This window comes from Thamnophis sirtalis, unplaced genomic scaffold (genome assembly GCF_051295495.1).
Source record: "Thamnophis sirtalis isolate CommonGarterSnake01/CBP01778 unplaced genomic scaffold, rThaSir2_p1.2 scaffold_7, whole genome shotgun sequence".
Lineage (NCBI taxonomy): Eukaryota > Metazoa > Chordata > Lepidosauria > Squamata > Natricidae > Thamnophis > Thamnophis sirtalis.
Genome location: NW_028261387.1, coordinates 81,272,617 through 81,300,394, shown reverse-complemented (window position 1 = coordinate 81,300,394; position 27,778 = coordinate 81,272,617). Strand labels below are relative to the sequence as shown.

The following is a 27,778-nucleotide window of genomic DNA, read 5'->3' as shown; positions in this document are numbered from 1 at the left end:
CCTGCCCTATTATGTATGCTAATACTATTATCCACTGTCATTAAATTACTTAACCATTTCACTGTTTGGAAATCCCCCCCCCCCAAATGCCTGTAAACAATTAGCCAGGTACTCCTTGATTGGTCGTTTACTGAGTGAAGTAACTATAAACCCTGAAAAAGGGACTTAAGACTCAGTTTTAAAGTTTTGACCCCCCCCCCTGCAGTCACATAAGAATGTTTTCAGCACTCAGCAACTGGTCTACATTTACTACTGTTCACAGCACCTTGCAGCAATGTAACTGATTTATGGTTTCCCCCCCCTTGAAAACAAGCATTTCTAGTTTCAAGAAAAACACCCCAAAAGAAAAATGAGTTCATTTAACGACTGCAGCATTTGCTTAATGAAGACTTTTTAAAAAGGTTGATAAATCAAGTTCAGTCACGTGACGACTTGCTTTAGAACCATCACCAACAACATAACCAAAATTGTAGACTCAGTTATGGTGGAAAAATCAAGGCCTACCTGTAGTTCATACGAACTAAAAACTAGTTGCTACAATGCTATGCTTGGGAATTCAAGAAATATAACTCCTTAGAATCGAGTACCATACTTACTCATGGACATATTTGTTTCTAATCTCGTTTAAAATTGCTTTAACTTTTACAAAATCCCTGCGTGAAAGGAAACAAGATTTAGTAATCTGCATCCTAAATTCAATATGCTTATTTAAAAGATGAGTTTGCAGAGAATGTGGAAGGCTTAGAATCAGAACTGAAAAGACCATTCAGTCTATATAATTTACAGTTTTATTCAGTTCAGAAATCAAAATATGCTTGAAAGCATCCCAGAAAAAGGAAACCCCAAATTTGGTTTCATTGTCAAATTGTTCGTAGGAAGTGTTTTTAGTCCTCAACTTGAACCTGCCTTCTGGTCATTTATGCCTGTTCTTCAACATCCTCCACCATCCTGAATAGGCCCATTGTTTAAAAAGTCTTCCTACTCCATAGAGATAACATGTTCTAGTGGTGTAATCTGACATCTTTATCAGCGTACCAAATCCGTAATTCTTCAGGGCCTCAGTAAGCATGTAGCTGAGCAACATAGACAGCAATCTTTTCGAAGTAGTTACTAATTTCAGACAAAGCACATTCCCATCCTGTTGGGGAGATTGCAAACAGAAAAGCCAGAGTGCATGAGCTATCGAAAGTTTCTAAGAAGAAAAGATGGAGCGGCCTTTTTAATTCCAGGGAATAATTTCAAGGGTTTGGAGCCGGAGGCTTGAAAAATCCTATCTTCCGAAAATAGCGAACAAGAAAGGGCACCGAAATGACGGTGATGCTGATCCGGACCGGAGCAAACAGTTTGTGAATAGCGTAGGCCAATACAAAAGTGCTTGTTCCAGCAGCTAGCTTGGATCGCACAAGGGCTTCATTAAATCCCAGCTTGAAGAGAATAGTGGTCATGTCTACTCCGCTAAAAGGGAGAAGAGAAGAGAAACAGATGATACATTAATAGCGTGAAAGTGAATGATTTTGATAGTTTTTTCTTTTACAAAAGAACTTTGTACAGGTACTCCTCAACCTAACTGTTTCGTTAGTGATTGTCCAAAGTTTACAATGAAATTTGAAAAAACTGATAAGTTGTAATGCACTTATGACTACAACCAATGGTCCTATAATTAAAATTTGGATACTTGGCAACAAGGCATGTACCATGCTTCCCTGAAAATAAGACAGGGTCTTATTTTCTTTTGCCCTCCGAAATAAGCGCTTGGCCTTGTTTTCAGGGAGGTCTTATTTTTGAGGTGGAGGAGGCAGTGAGTGTGATCACCTCATGGCTGCTGCTATGTTGCAATATTTTCTGGGAGGCCTTATTTTGTGGGGAGGGATTATTTTAGTGCATGCGCTGAAAAGCCCGATTGGGCTTATTGTCCAGGGAGGTTTTATTTTCAGGCAAACAGGCAACTTATAAAGGTTGCAGCATTCTGGGATCATGTGATCACTATTTACAACCTTCCTGGCTGGCTTTGACCAGCAAAGTCAATGGATTCACTTAATGACTCTGATTCACTTAACAACTGGAGTAATTCATCTACCAACCATGGCAAAAAAAGATCATAAAATCAGGCATGACTCGCTGTATAACCACTTTGCTTAGCAACAAAAATTCCAGTCTCAATTGTGGTTGTAAAGGAAATCTTGGCTCTGTTCATGTTCATCCTATCGGAAACAAGCACTTTGTAAGTATGGGAGAAAACTATAGAAGTATCCGGTGCATCCCTCAGGCCTGGATTCCATGGTTCACATGACTACAGGTAAGCTAGAGTGAGTCTCATCTTTATTTTCTATACCTACTTGGAGAAATAGGTGAGATAAGTCTGTTCTGTGATTGAATTGTGGGACTTGGTGTCTTGGTTTGTTAAATAACCTGAATGAGAAGAAAACTGGTGCTGTGGAGTAGTGTGCCACGACTCAAAGAACTGAACTCAGCCACTCAATCTAACTAGAAGTCTTTTTCAGTCTCAGCAACTGAGGTATTCTGGGAATTGTAGTCCATACATCTTATCTTAGGGGCTGCCATAAAGAAAAGGGAGTCAAGCTATTCTCCAAAGCACCTGAGGGTAGAACAAGAAGCAATGGGTGGAAACTAATCAAGGAGAGAAGCAACCTAGAACTGAGGAGAAATTTCCTGACAGTTAGAACAATTAATCTGTTTGAACACTTAATCAGTGGAACAACTGGCCTCCAGGAGTTGTGAATGCTCCAACACTGGACATTTTTAAGAAGAGGTTGGATAACCATTTGTCTGAAATGGTGTAGGGTTTCCTGCCTAAGCAGGGGGTTGGACTAGAAGACCTCCAAGGTCCCTTCCAACTCATTCTATTGTAAAGTTTCTGAGATTGGAAAATATTCCTCTAGAGCCTTCTGTGAGTCACCTACAAGACCAAGGCCAGGGCTGCAGAGATAAGTATTATGTTTGCAGTCGTTATTATCATTACTAATTTGAATTTATTAGCTACCCAACTCCAACAGTCCTTACCAAAGGCAGAAGTTAAATGATTTTGGTCTAAGCTACTACTGTAAAGGGGTGAACAAAACTGGCTTTGGTTAAAAATCCTTCCAATTAGCTGGTTCTGGCTTGTGCTACAGGCTATACAAAGGCTGTCCAATCTGGTAGCAGTTGTGGATGGAAGAGAAAACAGGATTCTCAATAGCCGGAAGTAATTTGGAGCTGCCCAAAGTTCAATGTTTAATATTATTGGAAGCAAGCTCACTGAATCTTTTGGCATGGCCCAACTTTAAGAGAAGGTATGGAGAAAAATCAAAGTGTATGTGGCACCTTCATACAGATAGTCCTTAACTTACAAAAGTTCATTTAGTGACTGTTCAAAGTTAAAACAGCACTTTAAAAAAAGGTGACATGACCATTTTTCACAGTTACAATTTTTGTAGCATCCCCATGGTCATGTGATCAAAATTCAGGTGTTTGGTTCATATTTATGATAGTTGCTGTGTCCTGGGGTCATGTGATCACCTTTTGTGACCTGATAAGCAAAGTCAATCGGATAATCTGATTCACAAAACAACTGGGTTACTAACTTAACAACTGCAGTGATTCGCTTAACAACTGTGGCAAGAAATGTAAGATGGGGCAAAACTCACTTAACAAATGTGTTGCTTAACAACAAAAAATTTGGGCTCAATTGTGGTCATAAGTTGAGAACGACCTGTATACTGAAGATAAAATTCAGCTTAACAGTTTTTAAATGAAAACAAGATCTCTCATTTTCTCTTTGTAAATGCGGGAAGATCAGAAAGGGAGAACACCTAAACCTGATTTGCAGTATAGTGATCAAACTTCCAGCGCACCAATAACAGCAACAATAATAATGCTTACCTTGACACAATGAGATAAAACATTCCCAGAGATACCAAAGAAATCCCAATATGAAACGTTACTCCAACAGCTCCGTATTCCTTAAAAATTTTCTTCAACTGATGTGATTTATTTGGTTTCTTCCCGTTTTCCTGGCTGGGATCTGTGGGATTTTCTGGAGATGTACCTGTAGTCTGAATATTGGCGGTAAGTAAGGGAGAGAGATTGTTATTACCATACAAATAAGCCATTTTGTTTCTAGAGTAAAACTTATTTTGAAACATGTTTATTTCATCATTTGGATCCTGTAATTTATGGTGCCGTTTATGCAAACATCATATTACAAACCGGTGGTATGTAACAGTTGGTCCCTTTATCCTGTCTATAGCATTCCTGTTTGTCATAAACCGGCTGTTAAAACTGAGTTGACATAAATGGTCATTATTAGCTCCTATTGGCAAATATCAATCAGCATTATAAATGGTCCTCATTTATAGTGACTACCTTGTTTAGCAACTCTTTTGAGTTACAATGGTTATGAAAAACTAACGACAACCAGTCCTTCCACGTACAACATTTGCAGGTCTATGAAGCAAAAGAAAAACTGAAGGAAGATCACAAGCACAGTTGTAGATCACTTAGCAATTATTTTGGTTACTGACCAAGTCGCCAGTCCCTATTATGGTCACTAAATGAGAATCTAACTATTTGGAATCTGCCTGAAAGCATGGTTGCAGGGTGGGGATATATTTTTAGTATTTCTTCTCCTTGGTTAAGGATTCTTTTTTTTCTCTTTGGGGTTTTCCTTCATTTTTGTATAAAATCTATTTGAGAGCTAGCACTTCAACATGATAGGGAAATTACACCAATTGGGTGGCAATGACCTTCAAAAAAATTGCTGTGAAAGGATACAAGTAGAGATTTAAGGTCATAGAAAGCAATATTTTGCCTACTCCAATTGAGGTATTTAAGGAGTTGTTGGTGTTCACTTCCCAAACTCATTGATTGCTAGTTTAACTCATTTTTGTGTTGATTTGAGAAGTTAATTTGCTTTATTCTATTTTTATAATTTTGTAACTCATCCGCAAAAGCTTGGCTTCTATAGGAAGTCCTTGACTTATGATCACAATGAAGCCCAAAATGTATGTTCCTAAGTGAAACATTTGTGAAGTTTGCCCCATTTTATACAAAGGTACAGACTATGTACCTTTGTAAATGTATTCCCTCTGCATGTACTCTGCATGTACTAGGTCTAGATCGAGGTTGTCATAAACTCGATTTCATTGAGGGCCCCATTAGGGTTGTGTTTGACTTTGGAGGATCAGGTGTTTGGGGGGGGGGCATGGCCATGGTAGGCATGGCTTGGATGGGCGTGGCCATGGTGGGCATGACAAAGGACTGCACCTCCGCACATGGTTTTAGACAATTATAAAAATAGAGAGGCATACATTTGTGTTTTTGTTTTTTAAAAGTATATTTGATCTACTTGATCACCCTATGAAAGAGATCAGATCAAGAAACTGACCCCATAGGAAGACTGGAACTATAAATTATTGACATAGGCTATATTAGCAGAATCCTGCAAGCATGAAAGGTAAAATATTTTAACTTCCTCCCTTTTATAACCTTCTAAGTCAAGGATAGTCTCCTGCAGCACTCTGGTAGCCAAAATGGGGCACGGGTGGGCCATGCGCAGTCCCACTACACCCCGTTTTGGCTGCCAGAGTGTTGCAGGAAGCTGTCCAGGCCCAGAACAGGGCGCAAACCCCATTTTCAGTAGCAGGCGCTGCAGGCCGATCCTTTGCTATTTCCAGGTCGGCCCTCTGGGCCAAATCTAAGCACCCCGCGGACCGGATCCAACCCATGGGCCTTGAGTTTGACATGCCTGATCTAGATCAAAACAATGTTTTTCCCCAAAGATTTTGCAAATCCTGGGAGAAGAAAGAGACTTCTGTACTGCTGCAGGCCATGTGCACAGTAACGCTTGTCACCGCTTAGAGGATGCTGATATAAAATAACTCCTCTGGGAACAAAGCTTTGGCTTTCCTGCTCCTGCTGTGTAATGCAATATGTGTGCTTGTAACAAAACATGTTAGATTGCGGAAAGGAAATTGGTTGGCGATGGCTTGCAGACAACACTCTTTGCTAGGCAGCTGAAGAAATAAAATGTTGCATGAGTTTCGCTGGGGTCAGGGAGACAGCAACGATAGCATTCATCCTAGCTTTTTAATAAAAAGTTTGCAAATCACCCAAGCTGCTCTTTTAACATTAACACTGAGGCAAGTGCTCTGGGAGCCTACTAATTTGAATAAATTTCTCCAAAGGTCATGGCTACATTGTGCAATCAATTAAATTATCTCAAAAGTAAAGTCTGTGTGTCTGTTATGTTAAGAAACAGGAGAGTCATTGAAGAGCCAAGAGGAAACTGGAAAAAACAGGAAATCTAGCAAAACCTGATACATATTGTCCCCCAATAGTTCTTCCATAGGTTTCAATTTCTTTTTTAAAAGCTTAGGAGAGAGATTTGAGCCATTATCATGGATAGTAAGGAAAGATGCTTTAAAGAAATATTTTAAATGTGTTACATAGCAGGTTTATTTTTGTTTTAGAAAATTTATACTGCCGCCTACTGGGCCATGGCGACTCAAGATGGCTTACGCAATATCAATAGATTGAAAACTATTGTTTTGCATTACTTACTTTAATACTGTATTTTTAATTATGTCTTAAATCCTGTTATTCATATGCTATAAAACTTGATGTTCATTTATTTTACAAAAATGGTTGCATGGTCATATACACCTCAGCCTTTCTTATCTTCCATCACAACTGAAGCTTCACAAATTCCCCAGCTATAGCAGCCAAGCATCACGCTGGCTGGAAACGTGAAAATGAGAGTCTCACACATATGGAGGGCAGTGAATTGGAAAAAGCTGTTAGACCTGCTTGATTGGCACAACTTACGATCCATAAAATAAGTCAACTAAGCAGAAGAAGTGATAGGCATAATTCTCTTTTAATGATGCGTAAAGACAGGTCCCCCTCTGTGCTACCTAAGTGGCTGCAGACACGGATAACCTGAGATCCTCTGCTTTGGTATACAGAAAGCAATTGAATGTGGACTTTTCTTTGACAAAAAAATTCACTGTTGTGCTGCAGGAAATAGTAACATAAACAATGACACTAGTACATTTCTAATTAAGATCAGCACAGATCTCTAATTCATTTTCCACTTCACAATAGATTTTAAGTGTAAATTTAGTGCATTTTATTTTGTTAGATTTTTATCCTGCCTTTATTACTTTATTTGTAACACAAGGCTGTGAATGTACCTAATACTCCTTCCTCCTCTTATTTTCCCACAATAACCAGTCTGTAAGGTGGGTTGAACTGAGAGAGAGTAACTGGCCCAAAGTCACCCAGCTGGCTTTTATCCCTAAGGCAGGACTAGAACTCGCAGTCTCCCAGTTTCTAGACTAGCACCTTAACCACTATACCAAAATAGCTCTTATTTTGCTATTATCCCAGGTTCAGGCATGGTGTCATAGGCCTCCGAACATCACTTTTTATTCTTTTATTCAGTTCATAGGCTGCCAGATTCCCAATGACTCTGGGCACCTTACAATTACAAATAAATAATATAATAACCTCCCCCCCCCCCCAAAAAAAAACCATAAACAAGGAGAACTTATTCAACAGGGGTTCAAACATCACTCTACCCCCACACTGGGAAAATAGATACCGGTAGCTTCTGAAAGTTTTCAGAATGGAAGCCATCAAGAACCAGAAATTAATCCACACCCAGGAGAGAGGAGCAAGTTTGTGAGAAGAGCATATTTAAAATGTTCAGAAGCTATGACTTGAACACCCATAGAATGGCTTGCTGTGGCAGAGTTGCAAATTCATTTTAAAAAGCTGTAGATTTTGATATAGAACAATATTATCCTCTAAATCATATGTCAATTGACTACATGCCGGGAAGCATTTCTGGTCTCCTAAATTCTCTCCTGTGTAATGTAATCTAATTTGTAAAATAGGACAACTGATGAGAACCAAACTGCACTTTTATCACTCTACTGAAGATGCTAAGTGTAGTCACCAGAGACTTATTGATTTGCTGACTAGATTTAAGGCAATGGAGAGCATTGGGCTTGATCTTGAAAAAGCAAGAGTTTTCTCAAAAAAGGTTGCCCTACAATGCTCTACATTCAGCAGAATGTACGAAATGTATGAAAATGGTGTGAGACAGAAGGAGCAAGGAAGGCTTGACTGATAATGTCTTAGCAGGATATGATTTTTCTCCAATCATTCTCCCTTCAATAAGCTGAAATCAAAATGTTATTAAAGGATATAATTAATTTAGCTTTAGTGTTTCTTGCTGTCAAGTTGATGTTGACTCATGGTAACCCTGTGGATAATTGGTCTGAACTCTGCTCCATCTTCAGTTGGGTGGCTAAAGTGGCATCCGTAGCTACTTCTTCCATTGCATTGACTCTTTTCCTCTTTAATCCTTTCTTCAATAGATTTGCTTTTCTTTTTTCTTTTGCGTGACATAACCCCAATACCGAGGTGGCGCAGTGGTTAAATGCAGCACTGCAGGCTACTTCAGCTGACTGCAGTTCAGCAGTTTGGCTGTTCAAATCCCACCAGGCTCATGGTTGACTCAGCCTTCCATCCTTCCGAGGTGGGTAAAATGAGGACCCAGATTGTTGTTGGGGGCAATATGCTGACTCTGTAAACCGCTTAGAGAGGGCTGAAAGCCCTATGAAGCGGTATATAAGCTTAACTATTGCTATTGCTATAAAATACAAAAGTTAAGATTTTAAAATTCTAATGAAAGCTCGGGCTTGATTTTCTTCCAAAATTGATTGATTTGTTCATCAGGCAAACTAGGGTACCCACAATAGCTTTTGTCAGTATCACAATTCAAAGGTATCCATTATCTTCCTGTCATATTTCTTTATTGTCAAACTTTCACATCCATTGAGTGATTATTTGCCACCCAGTTGCTGTCAACTCTTAGCAGCTACATAGATTGTCTCCAGAATGCTGAGAACAGGGACAGAGCCATGATAGAGTTAGTCTTCTTGAATTTTCTCAAGATCTTCGATGACTTCAATTTTCTGCATTATTATCAGGCAGTGGAAAGACAATTGTCCAGCTGGAGATATGCTTGCTACTTTGAGGTGAATGTTTTTCAAAAGTACATATTACTCATTGTAACAGCTTTGCAGAAACCTTTTTTTTCACTATTTGCTTCCAGATTAGATCCTGAGGATTCTTCAGACAAGACCATCCTTTAGGTATTTGAAGGTCCTTGTTCTTAAACCAGTCACTTCCCTAACACAAGTCCAGAACAGGAAAGGTCAGAGCAAGGCAAAGAGCCTGTGACATTGCTAGCCACAAAGCAGCTCTGTGCTTTGGGGAAGTGTTTCTAATTCAGTGGCAGAGAATATCTAGATTTTCTACAGCAGTGATGGCGAACCTATATATGACATTTTGGATAACAAGCCAGTGTTTATCAATACCCAACAATTATTCCAGAAAATCTGCCTTGTTCGTGTACATCTGTCCCAAAGGTGCTTTTTCAAGACTTTCTGGTTTTTCTTTGAAGATGTTTTGCTTCTCATCCATGAAGCTTCTCCAGCTCTGGAGAATCTGGCTGGATAGTGGGAAATGAAAAAGTTGTCCTTTGGGACAACCATGATCTGGATGGCTGAGAATCTCCATAGACATTATTCTTGCACAATTTTCAGAGTCTCTAGAGGCCGCATGAAAATGGACATGCTCTCCTGTGGCTTCTGGAAGTTGCACAAGAATGGGGCATGCTTTCGTATGGTTTTTGGAGGCTACAGAGGCCATGGGAGAGTATTCTCCCAAGACCTTGTGCGACCCAGAGCAGCCTCAAGTAGGCTGCAGGGGCCTGTCAACAGAGAGAACATTATTTGAAGGTAAGCAGTGTGCGGCAGATCTTGGGGAGTGCCGAATTGCAAGGGCAATCACCCAATTCCCCAAGACTAGCATGCCTTGGGGAATGCCGTGAGGCGGCCATTTTTGAAGAGCAGTGGTGGTGTAGAGCCGAGGTCGAGTTTTGGGCCTCTACTACAGGCCCAGCCTCAGTGCCTCCGTCTGTTCAGGGTGGCTTAGATGGGGGTGTGTGAGTAGATGATTGTTTCTCTTTTGTTTAGGTTGTGTATGTGCATGTGTCATTCTAGCAGAGTCAAGTTAGGGCACTTTCTGAATTTTTGATAACGTCAGGCCAAAAGGTTTGCCACCACTGTTATAGAGCCAAAACTTAAGGAATTGCACAGCAATTCCTCCTCCAATTTAACCAGTGACTGGGCTCCATGAGCTTCAATGGCTGAGAATTGTTTTGAACTGTGTCTCTGCCATCCTAGGCCTGAGCTACTACAGCATACTGTACTGCCTCTCTGTTGGGATACACAAGATCTCGGGTTCAAGAGGTGGTTTCTAGAACTGAAAGGATAAGAAAATGGTGCTGAGGGTAACCTTGTCCCAAAAAGGCAAAAGCGAAGAAAGTTCCTTTCTATAAGTTCACACTTACAGCCAACATTACAAGAAACCAAACAGCTTTAAAAAAAAACCTCATTTAAAATAGATCTCTGACCAACTTTATTAAACAAATCCCTGGACATCTCCAACAGGTAAATACCAGCCCTGTTTCTTCCACTGCTCCTTATGCACAAAGGAATTTCAATTAATTAAATTGAATCTGACCTTTTCATAACAAATAGTGCTCAGAAAGGCCATTTAGTTTTCAGCATTAGCTGTAAAAGCCTATCTGTATAAAACCATTTTCCTCCAAGCTTTGGTGCTGCTTTATTATTTTTGCTTTATTGTCTATTGTAAATCACCTTGGATATCATTTCAACAGAAAAGCAGGTGCTTTTAAAAAAAAATTCAAACAGTGGTTGCATCCCACAGTATTCTTAACCTGTGGGATGCAACCTGGTTTCTGAATTACTCTATCATCTGTGTTTACGCAATCCAATGAATCGTAAATTCAGTGGGTTGATTGGTATGTACAGCATGTTTCCAAAAATGCAAATCAAAGTTACCATCCAACTAGCTTATCATGTTACTTCAAATTACTCTTCAAAGTCTTTATCCGATTGCTTAAACATGTTCCGATTGCTTAAACATGTTGTGCGTAAAGTAAGACAGAAGGAATTTGTCGTTCTTTCTGGAGAATTAGATATTGTAAGATGACTGTGAAAAATAAGCAAACAAACACAAAAGTCTTACAGTGCAGCACTTTTGACATCCTTGCCCCACACTGATAATTGTGGCCTATAAACCGAAATACAAAAAATAATGATGGAATTGCAATTCTATCTCTTTCTAGCAGGCACCAGATAATAGAAAACTGGTGTAAACTGTGAGTTCAAGGCAGATAAGTGACAACTGCCCCCTCCCCCCCCCCAGTCTCACCCTTTTATCTGTAGCATGCACACAAGACAAACCTCTCCCAAAGGATAAGTGAGCAGACCAGGGAGATACAACAGAATTCTCCAGTTCAAACCTGCTAAAATATTATTAAAGAGAAGGGGGGGTTAAGTGCTAAAGCACCTTTTACATGTGTGCAAATGATGTGCATAAGCGCATCAGCCCTACTGTCCCCATTTATTTCTCCCCATTTCCTGTGTACCCATTCATGTTATCTTGTACATGAGTGACAAACTAACTAAATAAAAATAAATAAATACATAAACATTGAAAAAAAGTTGTTTAGAAACCTGCTCTCCACTATTTTCTGAAGGTGCTCAGAAAAAATCTTCCTGTTTCACCTTCCGGGCAATTTTCAATGGAGGGAAATAAATTGTGTGTTCTTGTTTCTTTAATAGGCCCTTATTATTATTATTATTGTGACTGAACTCACAAGGACGCAAAGCAATTGTCGACACTTCCGCATTAAGCCAGCCCAAGTTCTCGAGGGATAGATCACCCCGATCCCCGAACTACACAGGCCACGTAGGTACCGCTCTCTGGTCGTGGCCGCTTCACTCGTACCGGGCGAAGGCAGCCTCGTGGGTCACCCTGATCTCCAGCCCTAAAGCCCCCACCGGGACCCCTTTACGCCAATGCAAGCGCGCATTCCCACGCACACGCGCGGCCCGTCATTCACCCACTTGGGGAGGTGCGAGGTTGCCGCGGGATCCCCCGCCGCGGCTCTCCTGCCCGCCGGCAAAGAAGTCGCCCTTCGCTGCATGCCAGGTTCTCTCGGGGTGCAGCCGGTTGGGATCCCCCGCCGGCGTTTCCAGGTGGCGACGCAGCGCCTCGGTTCCACCGGCCACCGCCGGGAGCGCAAAGCGAGCGGGTTGCACCACCAGCAGCAGTCCCGATTCCCGCAAGAGGCGACGCAAGAGCCGGAGACCGCTTTGCTGGTGCCCTCGGCTGGGAACCGGACTCTCGACCGCCCAGCTGAGCTGTGCCTGGCCCGGCAGGAACCCCGGCGCAGCGCCGCCGGCCCCAAGTAGCCCCGATCGGAGGCTGCCGGCCGTGCCAGCTGCTTGGTCCAAAGCAAGGCGCCCGCCGATGGCCTGGAAAGCTCCCCTGGGCAAAAACGGAGCCAGGGCGCAAGGCTGGCCTAGCCACCGCATGGCAGCCGGAGGTGGTGACCCGGCGCAGAACCTCCCAGCCCGGGGCTTCTGGAGCGAGGAAGGCGGCACCGCGGCCCCGAGAGAGAAGAGGGAAAAAACAGCCACCCACCGCCCTCTCTCCTTAAAGGGCCAGCGGCTTCCCAGCCGAATTTCGCCTCCCAAAGCAATCCACCAAGGCTTTCTGGCTGGTTCTTCTTGCACTTTTCTCCGCTGTTTGCCGGCTGCGTTCACACCTGATGGGGTTCTTTACCCGAAAGGGGTCAGCTCGGTTTTGCTTGGACGAACTGGGTGAACGCAGCTAATTGGTTGAGGCTTCTGCGTTTTGCTATCCCAGTCCATCTGCCTTCGGTATTGATTACCAACTCTATTAAGCAAATCCTGGCTAATCATAATAAGTGGACAAACGTGTTCCTTTTATTCCCATTGAAAGGGCCGGTCGGTGTCCCAGTTCAAAAGAGAGCCTTGTGCATTGGGGGACCCCGAGAAATTCCAGGGTCAACACAACCCTGGAGCAATTGACAAGTTTTCTGCTAATTACACTTCACTATTCATCTGTTTTATGAACACCCAAAACCATAAATATTCCCAAGAAGCTAATCATAATTGACAAGGAATAGTGTTTCATTTCTTACAGGGTATCTGACATCTGATAATGTTTACAGCAACTGACCAGTTGAAAAGAGTTGATAGATTTCTCTTTATTTCAAGGCCCTTCCTTCCTTCCTATCTACCTACCTACCTACGACCTATTTACCTTTGTTGTTGTGTGGGAAGTTATCATCCAGCCCTCTCCCAGAAAAATGAACTATCCTAGGAAATATTGAAAAGGCAGAATATTTCTCTGGATATGAAAAGAAAGAAACATGTTTTAAAAGACAGAATAGTTGCCTGTAGCATCCTGCCCATCCCCACTGTTAATGGGCCATTGAGAAGGCCAGGCTAGTCCCTTTTACATAATAAAGACTTCTCCACTGCAGCCCCAGGGGGGGTGGGAGTAAAGGCATGATAATATTGGCCCTTTACTCAACTGACCACATGGCATCTGAGAACTCATCCATACCTGGATTCAAAACACAGCCTAGAGAATAGCCCCTGCATGGCCCCATGGCAGTCTGACAACCAATCAGAATACATTTCTTACACAGGAACAGGAAACAGAGAGGTGGGACTGAACAGATTATAAAAAGCTTAGCAAGCCCCTCCCTCAGCCCTTCTCTTCTTCTCCACCAACATTGAAGCATGTGATCACCTTTTCTGTTCAGGGCTCAACCCATGTGGCCCTGTCCAACAATAAACCATCTTTCCAAGCAGCCTCTATGTCTCCAGTGTCTTCTTCCCCACTTGGAGCTGAACCCAGAAGGACATTTCATCAGTTGTTAGTTGCAAAGTTGTATCCGACCCATCGCAACCCCATGGATAACGTTCCTCCAGACCTTCCTGTCCTCTGTCATCCTCTGGAGTTCATTTAATCTCAGGGCAACTGCTTCGGTGACTCCATCCAGCCACCTCATTCTCTGTCGTCCCCTTCTTCTTTTGCTCTCAGTCGTTCCCAGTATGAGGCTCTTCTCCAGTGAGTCCTTCTTTCTCATTAGGTGGCCAAAGGATTTGAGTTTCATCTTCAGGATCTGGCCTTCTAAAGAGCAGAAGAACTTTGGAGAACAGATTGACTCCCTCTTCTTTGTGGCAACCTCTGAGATATCGGTACACTGCTATTATGTCTTACCTAGCTTTTTATTAAACTAGATATACCCAGTTCCTGCAACCGTTCTTCATATGTTTTAGCCTCCAGTCCCCTAATCATCACTGTTACTCTTCTCGTACTCTTTCTAGAGTCTCCACATCTTTTTTACATCGTGGCAACCAAAACTGGATACAGTATATTTCAATTTTCGCCTTACCAAGGCATTATAAAGTAGTATTAGCACTTCACATTTCACGTGATCTTGATTCTATCCCTAAATGTTTGTCCACTAGGACTCCAAGATCCCTTTCACAGTTACTACTATGGAGCAAGGTACCACATATACTGAACCTGTGCATCTTGTTTTTCTTGCCTAAATGTAGAACCTTATTTTTGACTTCTCTTTGAATTCCCTCAGCCTACCCGAAGAACATGGGCTTCTTAAAACCCATGGAAATCTTTCTATATCTACAGTATGTGATGGTATCATGAACTTCTTCTTATAATTCTACTCAAGTTATGTATGAATATATATGCTGCCCTATCATTTGGTCTCTGATTAGTTAATCTTTCTTAGACGTGTCTTATATACCAGGCATCTTTACTAAAAGAAATATTGTGTTAATCTACAAGGCTTCCCTACTGCTTTCTAGTATAATAGCCTTACAGAGATCAGGACAGTCGTTTGTCCAGCCAATATGGAGAAACATATGATATCTCTGCGCGTTCGGTACATTAAGAGTATAAATGCATCCCGGAACAGAGATTTCCTGAAGAGGGGCTTCAAGGAAGCTTTATATTCATTAAGTGGGAAGTTGAGTGCACTGAATGAAGGCTTTGTGTTTTGGGTATAATTCCAGCTTTCAAAATCCAGATTCTTTATAAAGAACGTGGGAGAGTTCCAAATATGACTTCACTTGCTTGCATCCTTTACATTTTATTTGTTAAAAGGCTTCTCATTAATGCAGATTCCCCCAACTTAATGTCCCTCATTAATAAACATGATTTCACAGTAATCATGCCCTAGTTTTCAAATTTAGAGCATTATGTAATACAGTTGTGACATTGGTTTTTTTTTTCTCCGTTTACTAGAGGTTGATGGCGTTTTCCCTGGCTGTAGGAGATCTAAATTCACTGCATTGTAACTAGTGAATGTGTTGTGAGATAACAAACATGATGAATGCATAAATCCTTCCAGCTTTAAATATTGCTGGTAAACGTGTATAAAACAAAGACATGTCATTGCTGTGTATACAGTTGCAGAGGCTTAATATTGCAGATAAACGCAGCAAGTGTTTAACCCAGCCACAAACGGAGCCATTCATAAAATGCATTATTTATGTGCATTAATAAGTTACATCTACGGCTGAGTTATATCTGAGTAGTCAGTCTCTTAATATCCCCTTAAGGCATTTGAAATCCATTGGGTAAAATGTTAGAATTGGGGTAGAGCTATAACACATTTACAGTAGACTCACATATCATGCCATAAGGTTATGTTTCATTTTGAAACAATGTGCGGTATGGAACCAGTTAATGTAGTAATGATTTACGAGTTACTAGGAGATATAAACTTGCCAAAGAAGGATGAAACAAACCAGGTAAAGTACAATATGGGGGGGGGGGGGACCTAGGCTAATGCAATGGCTTTTGGAAAAAAGTCTCCAATGACAGCAATAGCAATAGCATTTAGACTTATATGCCGCTTCACAGTGCTTTACAGGCCACTCTAAGCAGTTTTATAGAGTCAGCATATAACTCCCAACAATTTTGGTCCTCATTTTACCCACCTCGGAAGGATGGAAGGCTGAGTCAACCTTGAGCCGGTGAGATTTGAACCGCTGCACTGCAGATAACAGTCAGCTGAAGTGGCCTGCAGTACTGCACCTTAACCACTGCGCCACCTCGGCTCATAATAGAGTTGCATAATAGACCCCCAAAAGGCTATTTGTGACTTGGATTTGAATTCCCAATAACTGGGAATCCCTACGCTCACATGACTGCATTTGAGATGCTTGGGAACCAGAATGTCAGCATTCCGAATAACACATCGGCCAAAAGCAGAATTCCAGGGCAGGCAGATTCCTCAAAGAACATGTTTATCTGATACATCATATTGGCACAGCCAGTGACAACTCTAAAAGTTCGTTCAGGTTTTTGCCTAATTAATAAGAAAAAAATGGTTCCCTCCTCAGATGTCACTGGTCACATTGTCCAATGTAAGTAACTAGTAAGCTGCTTGGTCACTCCGCTCTTTCCCCAACTTCCACCTGTTAGGATGACCTTGGTTCCCACAAGAAAACTTTTTTGTTTTGACTGTTCCCCCTCCCTTCCCCCTTTCAGAGTTCATGGCAACGATGAGGCTGCAAAAGATGGCTTCAGCCAGGTTCGCTTCAGAGTTGACACAGAATTTATGGTTGATTTGCCTGAAAATAGCACTTCTCCTTTCTGGCAAAACCTGTCCCATAGCAAATATTCTGTTTGTTTAAAAACAGCAATATCTGCTTAATAATCATAGGCATTTGTTTCATTGTTGTTCCAGAAATTTTAGGGGAGGGGACCTTTTGCCTTTTCCTTCATCATGACTAGTGCAAAAACAGTTGTCAAAATTGGGTAGTTATGTGATGGCGTTATGGCCCTCACAACTTACACAACTTAATTGTGGACTCAACTGAGGTGGTTAAGTTAAAAACTACCTGTAAAAAGCTTTAAGGGAGCCCTTTAAAATAATTGTAGGAATGTATTATATGTTTGTTAAACATAACAAATAAGTTTATTGGTATTCTATCTGTAGTAAAAGTAGTGATATCAAGAATATGGAGATTGACGTAAAAATAATTTGCTGAAATGTTGAATAATTAAGGAAAGATTATAATTCAACAAAATATGTGTATTACTACTAAAAGTCTATAAAATTGTTAATTGTGTTAAAAATGAGTATTGTTTTATTTGTACTAAAATGTAACTCTGGTTCCACACTGTTTACACAATGATATGTTTGTAGAAAAATAAAAAAAAACTTAAAAATATTAATTCTAGGAATCTTCTCAATGGTGTCAGTATTTTATGCTAATTTTGAGCTGTTCGCTGTGTGTGCCTTAAACCTTGGTTTTCAAATTGCTTTCTGTTAGCAGGCATATATAATCAAGGTTCCTCATGAATTCGTTTCCTGACAACAGCCCACAAAACCAATGTTTTATGTCACAACAATTGTTTAAAATAGCACTTCACAGAAGCTGGGTCTCACGCCTCTTCAACAGCTGAAATACTTGCAGAACAAGATGCTCAAGTTGCTTCGACCAGATACAGAAAAGGAAACTGCACCTCATTAAGCTACAGAGAGAAATATCTTAACTCTTCAATGAGCCGGCTAAAACCATTCATATTTAATTTCTGTTTAGCTTTTTATGTGGCTGCCTTGTGTTCAGAGACTCCCTTAGACTTGTAAAGCATTTAATGGGCTTACTGCAACCATTCCCAGAGGGAAACATGAAATTTAAAGTTCAGGCTTCGTGTTAAATATTGTAACCGACTGGTGAATATTCATTAAGACAACCTTCCTCTGGTTCCTGGAGGTGAAATCATAATTGCCCCAGTTATTCCCACATGTTTGGAAATTGGAGAGTTAAACGCATAATCCGTGGGGCATGCCCCAATCAGTTGTAGGGAAAGCTGTATACAACAGTTACTGTGGGAACTTTGCTGTCTCTATTACCCAGGTTCACCTTCAGTATTGATGGGCAGCAATGATTTGACAAAGCTTTCTCTTTACTTTTGTTGAAATGTCAGCTGTATGCATGACAGGGGTGGGTTTCAACCGGTTCGCGGCGGTCCCCGCGATCCGGTTGGTCGCCGAACCCGGAAGTAAGTAACTTCCGGGAACGGCGAAGGCCCCCCCCACGCCCGCGCGTGCCCGCTCCTTACCCGGTTTTGCCGAATTCTGCGCTTCCACACATGCGCAGGACGCATACAGCGCCTGCGCGATCCTCCAGGAGCAGCTGGAGCATCGCACAGACGCTAGTACGCATGCGCGAGGACGCCGCCAGCCTCGTTCCAACCGGTTCGGTTGGAACGGGGCGAGAAACCCACCCCTGATGCATGATTACATATTATTATTATCCACTCTTAAAAGTAAACTAGGCTTGGATGCCAAATTATGAATTCTAAATCTACTTTTATTATAGGATTACGGAAACAGAATCCTGCAAATCTGAACGAGCCTATCCCCAGAGAGAATCAAGATAAAGAAGCTGCCAACGTATATATTTTTTTAATTTTATTTTATTTGGTTTGTCACCATGTATGAGAAAACAAATATAAGTATGAATAAAACATATAAATATATAAGTATAAGCAGGTATAAGTATATACATAAGAAATGAGTACAAATAAATGGGAACAGTAGGACAGGGATGGTAGGCACCCTGGTGCACATGCCCCCTTTACGGACCTCTTAGGAATGGGGTGAGGTCCACGATAGACAGTTTAAGGTTAAAGTTTTGGGGGTTTGAGGATGTAACAACAGAGTCACGTAGTGCATTCCAGGCATTGACCCCTCTGTTGCTGAAGTCGTTTTTTTCTGTAATCAAGTTTGGAGCAGTTTACTATGAATTCGTATCTATTGTTTGCCAGTGTATTATTGCGATTGAAGCTGAAGTAGTCATTGACAGGTAGGACGTTGTAGCAGACAATTTTGTGTACTAAGCTTAGGTCAGACTGTAGGTGGCATAGTTCTAGGTTGTACAGGTCCAAAATTTCAAGGCTAGTGGCATTAGATATTCTATAGCAAGTAGAGGAGTGGAGTACTCTTCTCGTGAAATACCTCTGGACCCGCTCAATTGTATTAATGTCTGTTATACAGTGTGTATTCCAGGCAGATGAGCTGTATTCGAGAATTGGTCTGGCAAAGGTTTTGTATGTCCTGGTTTGCAGTACAATGTTACCTGAGAAGAAGCTTTGCAAAATTAGGTTAACAACTTTTAATGCCTTTTTGGCAATGCTGTTATAGTAAGCTCTGGGGCTTAAATCTTTTGAAATAAGTACTCCTAGGTCCATAACAGAGTGAGAGTTGTCTACGAGGTCGTATCTGCCCAGCTTGTATTTAGTGTTCTGATTTTTGTTACCAATGTGTAAGAGCATTTATTGGTTGAGATGTGAAGTTGCCAATTGTTCAACCATTCTGACACATAGTCAAGGTCGCTTTGCAGGGATATATCCAAATGGGAAGTGATATATTATTGACAATTGTATATAGTCAATATCAGAGGTAGGTTCCTACTGGTACAGTCTGGTTCAGTAGTGGCGAACACATGACCGTACTGGTTCTATCCTTGGTGGCGCCATCTTGATTTTCTGTTCTGCACATGCGCAGAACAATCCTCATTGAAAAAATGTTATTTTTTTTCCTTTTTAAATGTTTTGTGCATGCACACTCCGTTTTTAGTGCAAATGCGCATGTGCGCACAAAATTTTTCGGGCACCGAACCGGTAGCAATGGTGGCAGGAACTCTTGACCTCTGGTCAATATTAATGCTATGGATATTTTAACTCAGATCAACTTTGGGGCATAGAAGCCTATGCTGTGCCAAGGGATAATGTCAAGGATCATTTGCCCTTTGACAACATATCTCGGCTTTGATTTATGAATGTTTGGTTGTTGCGACCTTGATGTACCCTGACTCTTAGCCCAACATGCAATATTGTTATATGCAATGAGAAGAGATTTTTCCATTGTGTTTTCTTTGGTGGGGAAAGGTTAGACACTGAAGAGGAACAGTAGAGAAAAGAGAATGGATGAAAGAAGACAACTGGAAATGCTTCATGTGTTAACAAAATCAACATTAGAAAGTGATGACCATAGATGATCTCAGTTAAAAAATATGTTGGAAGGAAAATTAGGGCACTTCCAAACTGGGTTTGAAAGACCCAGGCAGTCACTGGTCTGATTAGGCCTGCTCCTCCCCATTTTCCTCCCAAGCCAATGAATCCGCCCCTCGATCTCCATTGGCTCCAGTTCCGCCTCATCTTCCTCTGCAGATTCAGGTTCCAATGGGGGCATGACAAGAAGTTTTATATTCTGTAACTCTTATTACAGCCCCCAGCTCTTTGCAGGCAGCGCTTTCTTCTCTGCCAGAATTGTAGAATGGCTGAGAACAGTGGTGGGTTGCTAACAGTGGTGGGTTTCAAATTTTTTTAGAACCTCTTCTGTAGGTGTGGCCTGCTTTGTGGGAGTGGCTTGCTGGCCATGTGACCAGGTGAGAGTGGCTTGGCAGTCGTGACTGGGTGGGCATGGCCTACTTGTAAAATGTGGTGAAACTCACTTAACAATGCTCCTGCTTAGCAACCAAAATGTTGGCTCAGGAACTCTGGCATTGAAGCACGCAAGTCTTAAAGCTGTCAAGTTACAAGACCCTTGCACCCCTAACCCTTTAGAAAAAAAATCCCCAGGGGTGTTCAAACTTGACAGCTTTAAGACGTGTGGACTTCAACTCCCAGAATTCCTCCTCCAGTCATGTTGGCTCAGGAACTCTGGCATTGAAGCAGGCAAGTCTTAAAGCTGTCAAGTTACAAGTCCCTTGCACCCCTAACCCTTTAGAAAAAAAACCAAGAGTGTTCAACCTTAACAGCTTTAAGACTTGTGGACTTCAACTCCCAGAATTCCTCCTCTCACTCTTCATCTTGATGATGTGCGGACGGGCGTGGGGAGGGAGCTGGAACCGGTTCTAAACGGCACTGTAGATTTGTGGAACCTCTTCTATAGAAGAGGATAGAACTGGCAGGAACCCACCCCTGGTTGCTAACCAATTTACTACCAGTTCTCTTTTGCTCACTTGTGCCCTCACTTGTGTGCTCGCTTATGCTCTTGCACATGCACTTGCATGTGTGCTCAATAGTAATAGCAGTTAGACTTATATACCGCTTTCAGCCCTCTCTAAGCGGTTTACAGAGTCAGCATATTGCCCCCAACAACAATCTGGCTCCTCATTTTACTCACCTCGGAAGGATGGAAGGCTGAGTCAACCCTGAGCCAGTGAGATTTGAACAGCCAAACTGCAGAACTGCAGTCAGCTGAAGTAGCCTGCAGTGCTGCATTTAACTACTGCGCCACCTCGGCTCTCGGCTTCTGTACATGCACAGAAGCATTCGGGCAGGTGGGCAGAGCCCAGGGGTGGGTTCTTGCCAGTTCTAACCTCTTCTATAGAAAGTCTTAAAGATGGCAAGTTTGAACACCCCTGAGGATTTTTTTTTCTAAAGGGTTAGGGGTGCAAAGGTCTTGTAACTTGACAGCTTTAAAACTTGCGTGCTTCAAATGCCAGAGTTTCTGAACCAACATTTTGGTTGTTAAGTGAGTTTCACCACATTTTACAAGTTGGCCATGCCCACGCAGTCACATGACTGCCAAGTCACTCCCACCCAGTGACATGGCCGGCAAGCCACTCCCACCTAGTCACATGGCCGGCAAGCCACTCCCACCCATTCACATGGCTGGCAAGCCACTCCCACAAAGCAGGCCACACCTACAGAAGAGGTTCTAAAAAATTTTGAAACCTACCACTGGCGGAGCCTCCCACCACCGCCACTACTGGTTTGGCCAAACTGGACCAAACCGGGAGCAACTCACCTCTGGCCGAGGGACTACATCAAAGGTGGGTTCCTACCAGTTCCTACCGGTTTGACTGAGTAGGTAGTAACTCGGCCGAACACGCTCCCGAACCGGTTCTATCGGCAGTGCCATATGCGCCGCCATCTTGTTTTTTGCTGCTGTGCATACGCAGAAGCAATTTTTACTACTGCACATGCACGCGTAACGCACACAGACGTTTACAGCACACCCCTGAGCGAACCGGCAATAACAGAAGCTGTAACACACCCCTGGATTAAATGGTCTGAAGCACACCAGGCTTTGAAAAGCTCAGGATGGAAAAGATGTCTCAGTCCTCCTTATATATATATATATTTAAAAATAAACCACAACATGTCCCTGGTCTGAGTTTCCTTGAGAATAATGAGAATCATCACTGTCCATAATAATTATTTTCATGTTTGTAGCTCCATGAATAAATTAGGACATGTCGTTTTTCATTATTGGTTTTTAAAAGATGATGCACATTTTCCTTTTCGTTGATGTGCCAATTAGCACCCTAAACTACACTCTGTCAAGAGTGTTCTGGTAATTCTACTAGCCCTATGCTGGTAAAAATTACCAGTTTTGTTTCTGATGTTTTCTCAGAAACACGTCGCATTCAGTACAGTTGCTCCAAGGAACAAATCCAGGACTACAATCGTGTGTGTGTGTGTGTGATTGTGTGTGTGTGTGTGTATCTATGTGTATCTGTGTTTGTATCAGTGAGAAACTGACTGGAAAAGGGGAGTTAAGAAGAACTGAATATATTAAAGGAATTAAAGCGGAGGACAGGTGGCTGCAGGCAAAGTATAAAACCCAATAGGCAGTGTATCTTGTTATATTTTCAGCTGGCATTTCAGTAAAGAAACATGGATGAAAAATTGATGGAGGCTTCTGGTCGCCTTCAAAGCCTTCAGGCTAGCAATGCAAGTAACTCAGAAATTGCCTGAGGATGAACCAAGAATTTGTCTCAAGGTGCATCTGAACTGATCCCACAGCGCAATTAAAAAAAATAGTTGCCAGAATTGCTGCAACTAAACCACAATTGTGACGTTTCCTAGGAACAAGACTATGTGAAAGGGGTGGGTCAAAATAGTGAAAGGGGGGGGCGTATGACCATGTGACAGAACTGCCGCCTCATTTTATGTGTGTGGCGGATGTGACATACCTAAGAAAAGGGGTGGGGCTTTTTAACCCTCTCTGCGGGGGTAAAACAAGAAGTTGCAATTCCAGCATATGTAGAAGAATCCAAAATGGGGAAAACCATGAAGAAGTCTGGACTGACAGATGAGGTGACAGACTACAGAGGTAACAGGAGCAGCTTTTATTGAACAGAACCACTCGCAAAGGTAACCATGTAGAATTCAGCACCCTGCTCTGCTTGACAGCTATTTATACAGGAGCTGTCAAGCAGAGCAGCCAATAGGAACAGAGCAAAAAGCCCGCTTCCAACCCGATGTGTCTTAGCCAACAGGCGCAAGCCTTTGGTTGCTGGACTGTCAGTTGTATGTCGAGGACTTGCAGCCGATCGCAAGTCGAGGACTTAAGACTGGTAGCAAGTCAACACCATATGGGTATCCCTTGCAATACAACCATAATTGAGACCAGAATTTGCAAGCACCCCGATTTTGATCACATGGACATGTGAATGCAGTGATAGTTGTAAGGGCAAGGACTGATTGCAACTCACTTTTTTCCAGTGCCATTGTACTGGATGGTGGCTAAACAAATAATTGTTAAGCAGGGGTGGTTTCCGGCAGGCACTACTGCCGTTTCACTCACGTGTGCACTGCATGCAAGCACTTGATGCACGCTGTGCGTGTCTGCAAAGCCCAATTAAAATTGTTCAGCACATGCGCAGAACTGAAAAATAAGATGGCCACGCCTATGACACTGGCCAGAAAACCAGTTCAGGCATAGCAGTCCTGGGTAACTGCTGGTTCCAGTGACACAGGCTGCCAAACCACTACTGATTCGACTGAACCAGTCCCAACCGGTAGGAATCCACCACTGGTTTTAAGTCAAGACTACCAGTATTAAAAATGCAGTTATTGAATGTTGGGTAGGTATTATTCTGGTTCTGAATCATCTAACAAGACAAATACAGGTTGGGATGTGCTTTTAATTGCTTTTAGTTTAGAAATGTGAAAGTAAGGCAAGGGAACAAATCAAAACAAGGCCTTCCCAAGAACAGATGCAAAACAATTCTTGGATGGAAGTGTTTATTTTATACATTTTATCAATTGGGGAGAAGAACGCTTACATCTGTCCTTCCCCAATTCCCAGCTCTCATATTCAGAAATCTACTGGAGCAAGAGATTAACAAAATAACATAAGTCATTTTGATTTGTTCATCTTAAAGTATTTTATTCCTAGCATTCTTTTTGTCAGAATATCCATGAACTATAGCAGTTAGACTTATATAGCAGTTAGACTTATATACCGCTTCATAGGGCTTTCAGCCCTCTCTAAGCAGTTTACAGAGTCAGCATATTGCCCCCACAGTCTGGATCCTCATTTTACCCACCTCGGAAGGATGGAAGGCTGAGTTAGCCTTGAGCCGGTGAGATTTGAACCGCTGAACTGCTGGTAACAGTCAGCTGAAGTGGCTGCAGTACTGCATTCTAACCACTGTGCCACCTTGACTGGAATAGGAGCCTGGGCGTGGCTTAGCTATGTAACTCTGAGTCTGTGCAGGAGAACTAATCTAACTGAAACTGAAACCAATCTCTCCTCTAGCACAGTGGTCCCCAACCTTTTTATCGCCGCGGACCAGTCAGCCTTTGATAATTTTACCGTGGCCCGCTGAGCGCGCGCAGGGGTGGGGGGGCGTTGTTTGCGACGACACATTGATTGTTTATATATCAGATTGTTTTGATTAAACAACTTTTATTTTATTGTATTTAAAGCGTAGGGCTAGCGTAGATAGCGTAGCACAAACTGCGCCTACGCAAGGCTACGCTACTAGCGCTGTCTACGCTAGCCCTACGTAGCTGCGCAGGCGCTCTTAGTTTTTTTTCAGGAATTGGCCAGCGCTGAAGCACTGAAAAGGAATGAGAAGGGCGGCGCTGGACACAGGGGAGCGGTGGGCCGCTGGTGACGTCAGAGTGCCACCAGCGGTCCAGTAACACCCCTTGTGCCAGTTAGCCCTAATTTGCATACAGAAAGAAACTATGGCCCCCGGCCGCTGCAGCGATCATGGCCCCCGGCCGCTGCAGCGATCATGGCCCCCGGCCGCTGCAGCGATCATGGCCCCTGGCCGCTGCAGCGATCATGGCCCCCGGCCGCTGCGCGGCCCGGTGCCAGGTACTCCACGGCCCGGCACCGGTCCGCGGACCGGGGGTTGGGGATCACTGCTCTAGCACATTGGAAGAATCTTCTGTTGGTTTTGTACATTTCTTCATGTGTTATTTTGTATATAAAAAGTTAATGAATCCTCCTGAATCAGTTATCTGTCTGTGCTTTCTGGATTTAATTTTGCAACAAGCTCTGAAACTTTTTAGTTAAAATTCTATGTATACGCCTTAAAATTTTTTTTTCATTCTACGAGTCTCGCTAGAACAATACAGTTACCTTCATTTTCTGATTTGCTTTGTGCTGGTTGATGACCATAATAAAGATTGATGCTGATAATCAAAGTAACTAAATTCCTCCTTGTCTTTCAGAGAGTTAGAAATATATCATCTTTGGGTTCTTTTTGCTTGATTATCTTCTTTTTATAATATGAGGCAGAAAGCTAATCAGGCTGGAGGAATTCTGGTGAGTCACAAACAATGCATACCTGGCCTAAAAATGCAAAAAAAAATCTAATTACTTTTCATTTTTGCTCTTTCAAAGCTGAAATGTTGTCATCCCTGCATTTCTAATAATTACCTGGTCCCATATTTGTGTTAACAGAAATGCAAATTAATAATCATACTGCCTCTGTATAATTGGCGCTAGGGTTGACAGGCTTAATTCACACATGCATATATCTCTCCAATTCTTTCTTGGAGCATAGAGTATGCAAAAAAAAATACAATAAGAAAGTGAAATAATTGGCTGGTCTCTGGAATTGTGGGGCTAGGAGGAAATAAATGGTAGTCTTCACAGCTTGGTGCCTTGTAGTGTGAGAGAAAGGGTGTGATTCCAATTGCAGCCAACAGGTGGCAGGACAGCCTCTGATTTAGACAAGTAATTGACAGCTGGAAAAATTAGCAATACAATACTGGTTGCATAGCTTTTAACAAAAACCCTTTTCAACTCTGCAAACTCTGCAAACAGATTAGAGAATTTTAAAAAAACAGTAATATGTCTTTAAGAAATTATATTTGTGTTATAAATATATGCCAGAAGATTTTCAGTCAGTCAAAGATAATTTTAGTACTAAAAATGAAGGACCACAGTGAAAAATGGGTCTAAAATTAAATATAGACCAGACTAATGATAACAGGTAGAACAATTAGCCTTAAAACTTACAAAGGAAGTATCAAAGTAGTGGATGTCTTCTGCCTTTTCGGCTCAACCATCAGTAATAATAATAAAAAAACAGTCAGGAAATATGTCTAGCATTGGAAAAGATATTCAAATGCTTTCATGTGTCTATCTTATAAGATAAGATTTGGGCAAGCCATGGCATTCCCTGTGATGCTCTATGGAAGTGAAAGTTGGACTTTGAAGGAGCAAAACTGCATGTGCAGAAGCGTGGATGGGCGGAGCCTCCCGCCACCGCCACTACTGGTTCACCCAATCCGGGCCAGACCGGAAACAACCCACCATGGGTATTGACGCATTTGAAGTTTGGTGTTGGAAAAGACTTCCGAGAATACCACAGACTACTAAGAAAACAAACGGAGTTGAACAAATCAACGCACAGTTCTCATTCAAGGCACAAATGGCTGGGCTCAAGTTATCCTACTTTGGACACATTGTGCGAAGACCCAGATCTGTGGAACTGACTCTAATGCTGGGAAAAATGACAGGAAAGAGAACAGGAGGATATCTGACAGCAGTGTGGATAGACTCTGCAGCAATGAGTGACCATTGGGAGACTTGAAAGAACAGGTCAGGGATGGATTATGATGAAGGAAATCTATGTGGTCACTCGGAGCTGAAAATAACTTGATGGTGATCAACTCACTCACTCACTCACTCAATCCCAATCAATAATTCAAAATAGTTCCACTAAAGATGACTCCCCTAAAGGCTTTTCAATCAATCAATCAATCAATCAATCAATCAATCAATCAATCAATCAATCAGAATAGAGAAGAGACCTTGGAAGTCTTGCATTCCAACACCCCGCTCAAGCAGGAGAGACTATACCATTTCAGACAAGTGACTGTCCAGTCTCTTCTTAAAAACCCCCAGTGATGAAGCACCCACAACCTCTGAAGGCAAACTGTTCCACTGGTTAATTGTCCTCACTGTTAGGAAGTTTCTCCTTAAGTCCAGGTTGCTTCTCTCCTTGATTAATTTCCATCCATTGTTTCTTGTCCTGCCTACAGGTGCTTTGGTAAATAAATTGACCCCTTCTTCTTTATGGCAACCTCTCAAATACTGGAATACTGCTATCATATCACCCCTAGTTCTTCTTTTCTCTAGACTAGCCAAACCCAAATCCCGCAACTGTTCTTCATACGTTTTAGTCTCCAGGCCTTTAATCATCTTAGTTGCTCTTCTTTACACTTTTTCCAGTCTTAACATCTTTTTTTATAATGTGGTGGTCAAAACTGGATGCAGTATTGGGCAAAGATAAAAAAAAGTGGCTAGAGGAAATGGTAAAACAGCAAACAGATCTAAAGCCACAATTATTTCTATTAGGCATACTAACAGGGAAATATAATAAAAAAAAATCAGTAATTAATGTTACATGTAATAACAATGGCTAGAATCATATGCACAAAATTGGAAAAATGGAAGCATACTCACAGAGGAAATGGTAATAAAGAAAATACTGGATTGCACCGAAATGGACAGGATAACGATGGAAATTAAAGACAAAGGAGAAACAGA

The 27,778-nt window shown here is 42.0% G+C and overlaps 2 protein-coding genes across 2 annotated transcripts in view; one reads left to right on the top strand and one right to left on the bottom strand.

The window, feature by feature from the left end:
* AURKA (aurora kinase A) overlaps positions 1–18,418 on the top strand; it is a 33,838-nt gene extending 15,420 nt beyond the window's left edge. Inside the window, exon 9 of the mRNA XM_087720489.1 lies at positions 18,345–18,418. Coding sequence (XP_087576615.1) covers positions 18,345–18,374 — 30 coding nt within the window. The 3' untranslated portion in view covers positions 18,375–18,418. The remainder of the gene's footprint in view (positions 1–18,344) is intronic.
* MIMS2 (mitochondrial inner membrane scaffold 2) lies at positions 775–12,552 on the bottom strand. The gene is made up of 3 exons (XM_014064294.2): positions 12,009–12,552; positions 3,880–4,052; positions 775–1,455 (listed from the first exon to the last, which is right to left on the bottom strand). Exons 1-3 carry the CDS (start codon positions 12,477–12,479, stop codon positions 1,239–1,241), a joined length of 861 nt encoding a protein of 286 aa, XP_013919769.2. The 5' UTR covers positions 12,480–12,552; the 3' UTR covers positions 775–1,238.
* Positions 18,419–27,778: the final 9,360 nt, after the last annotated feature.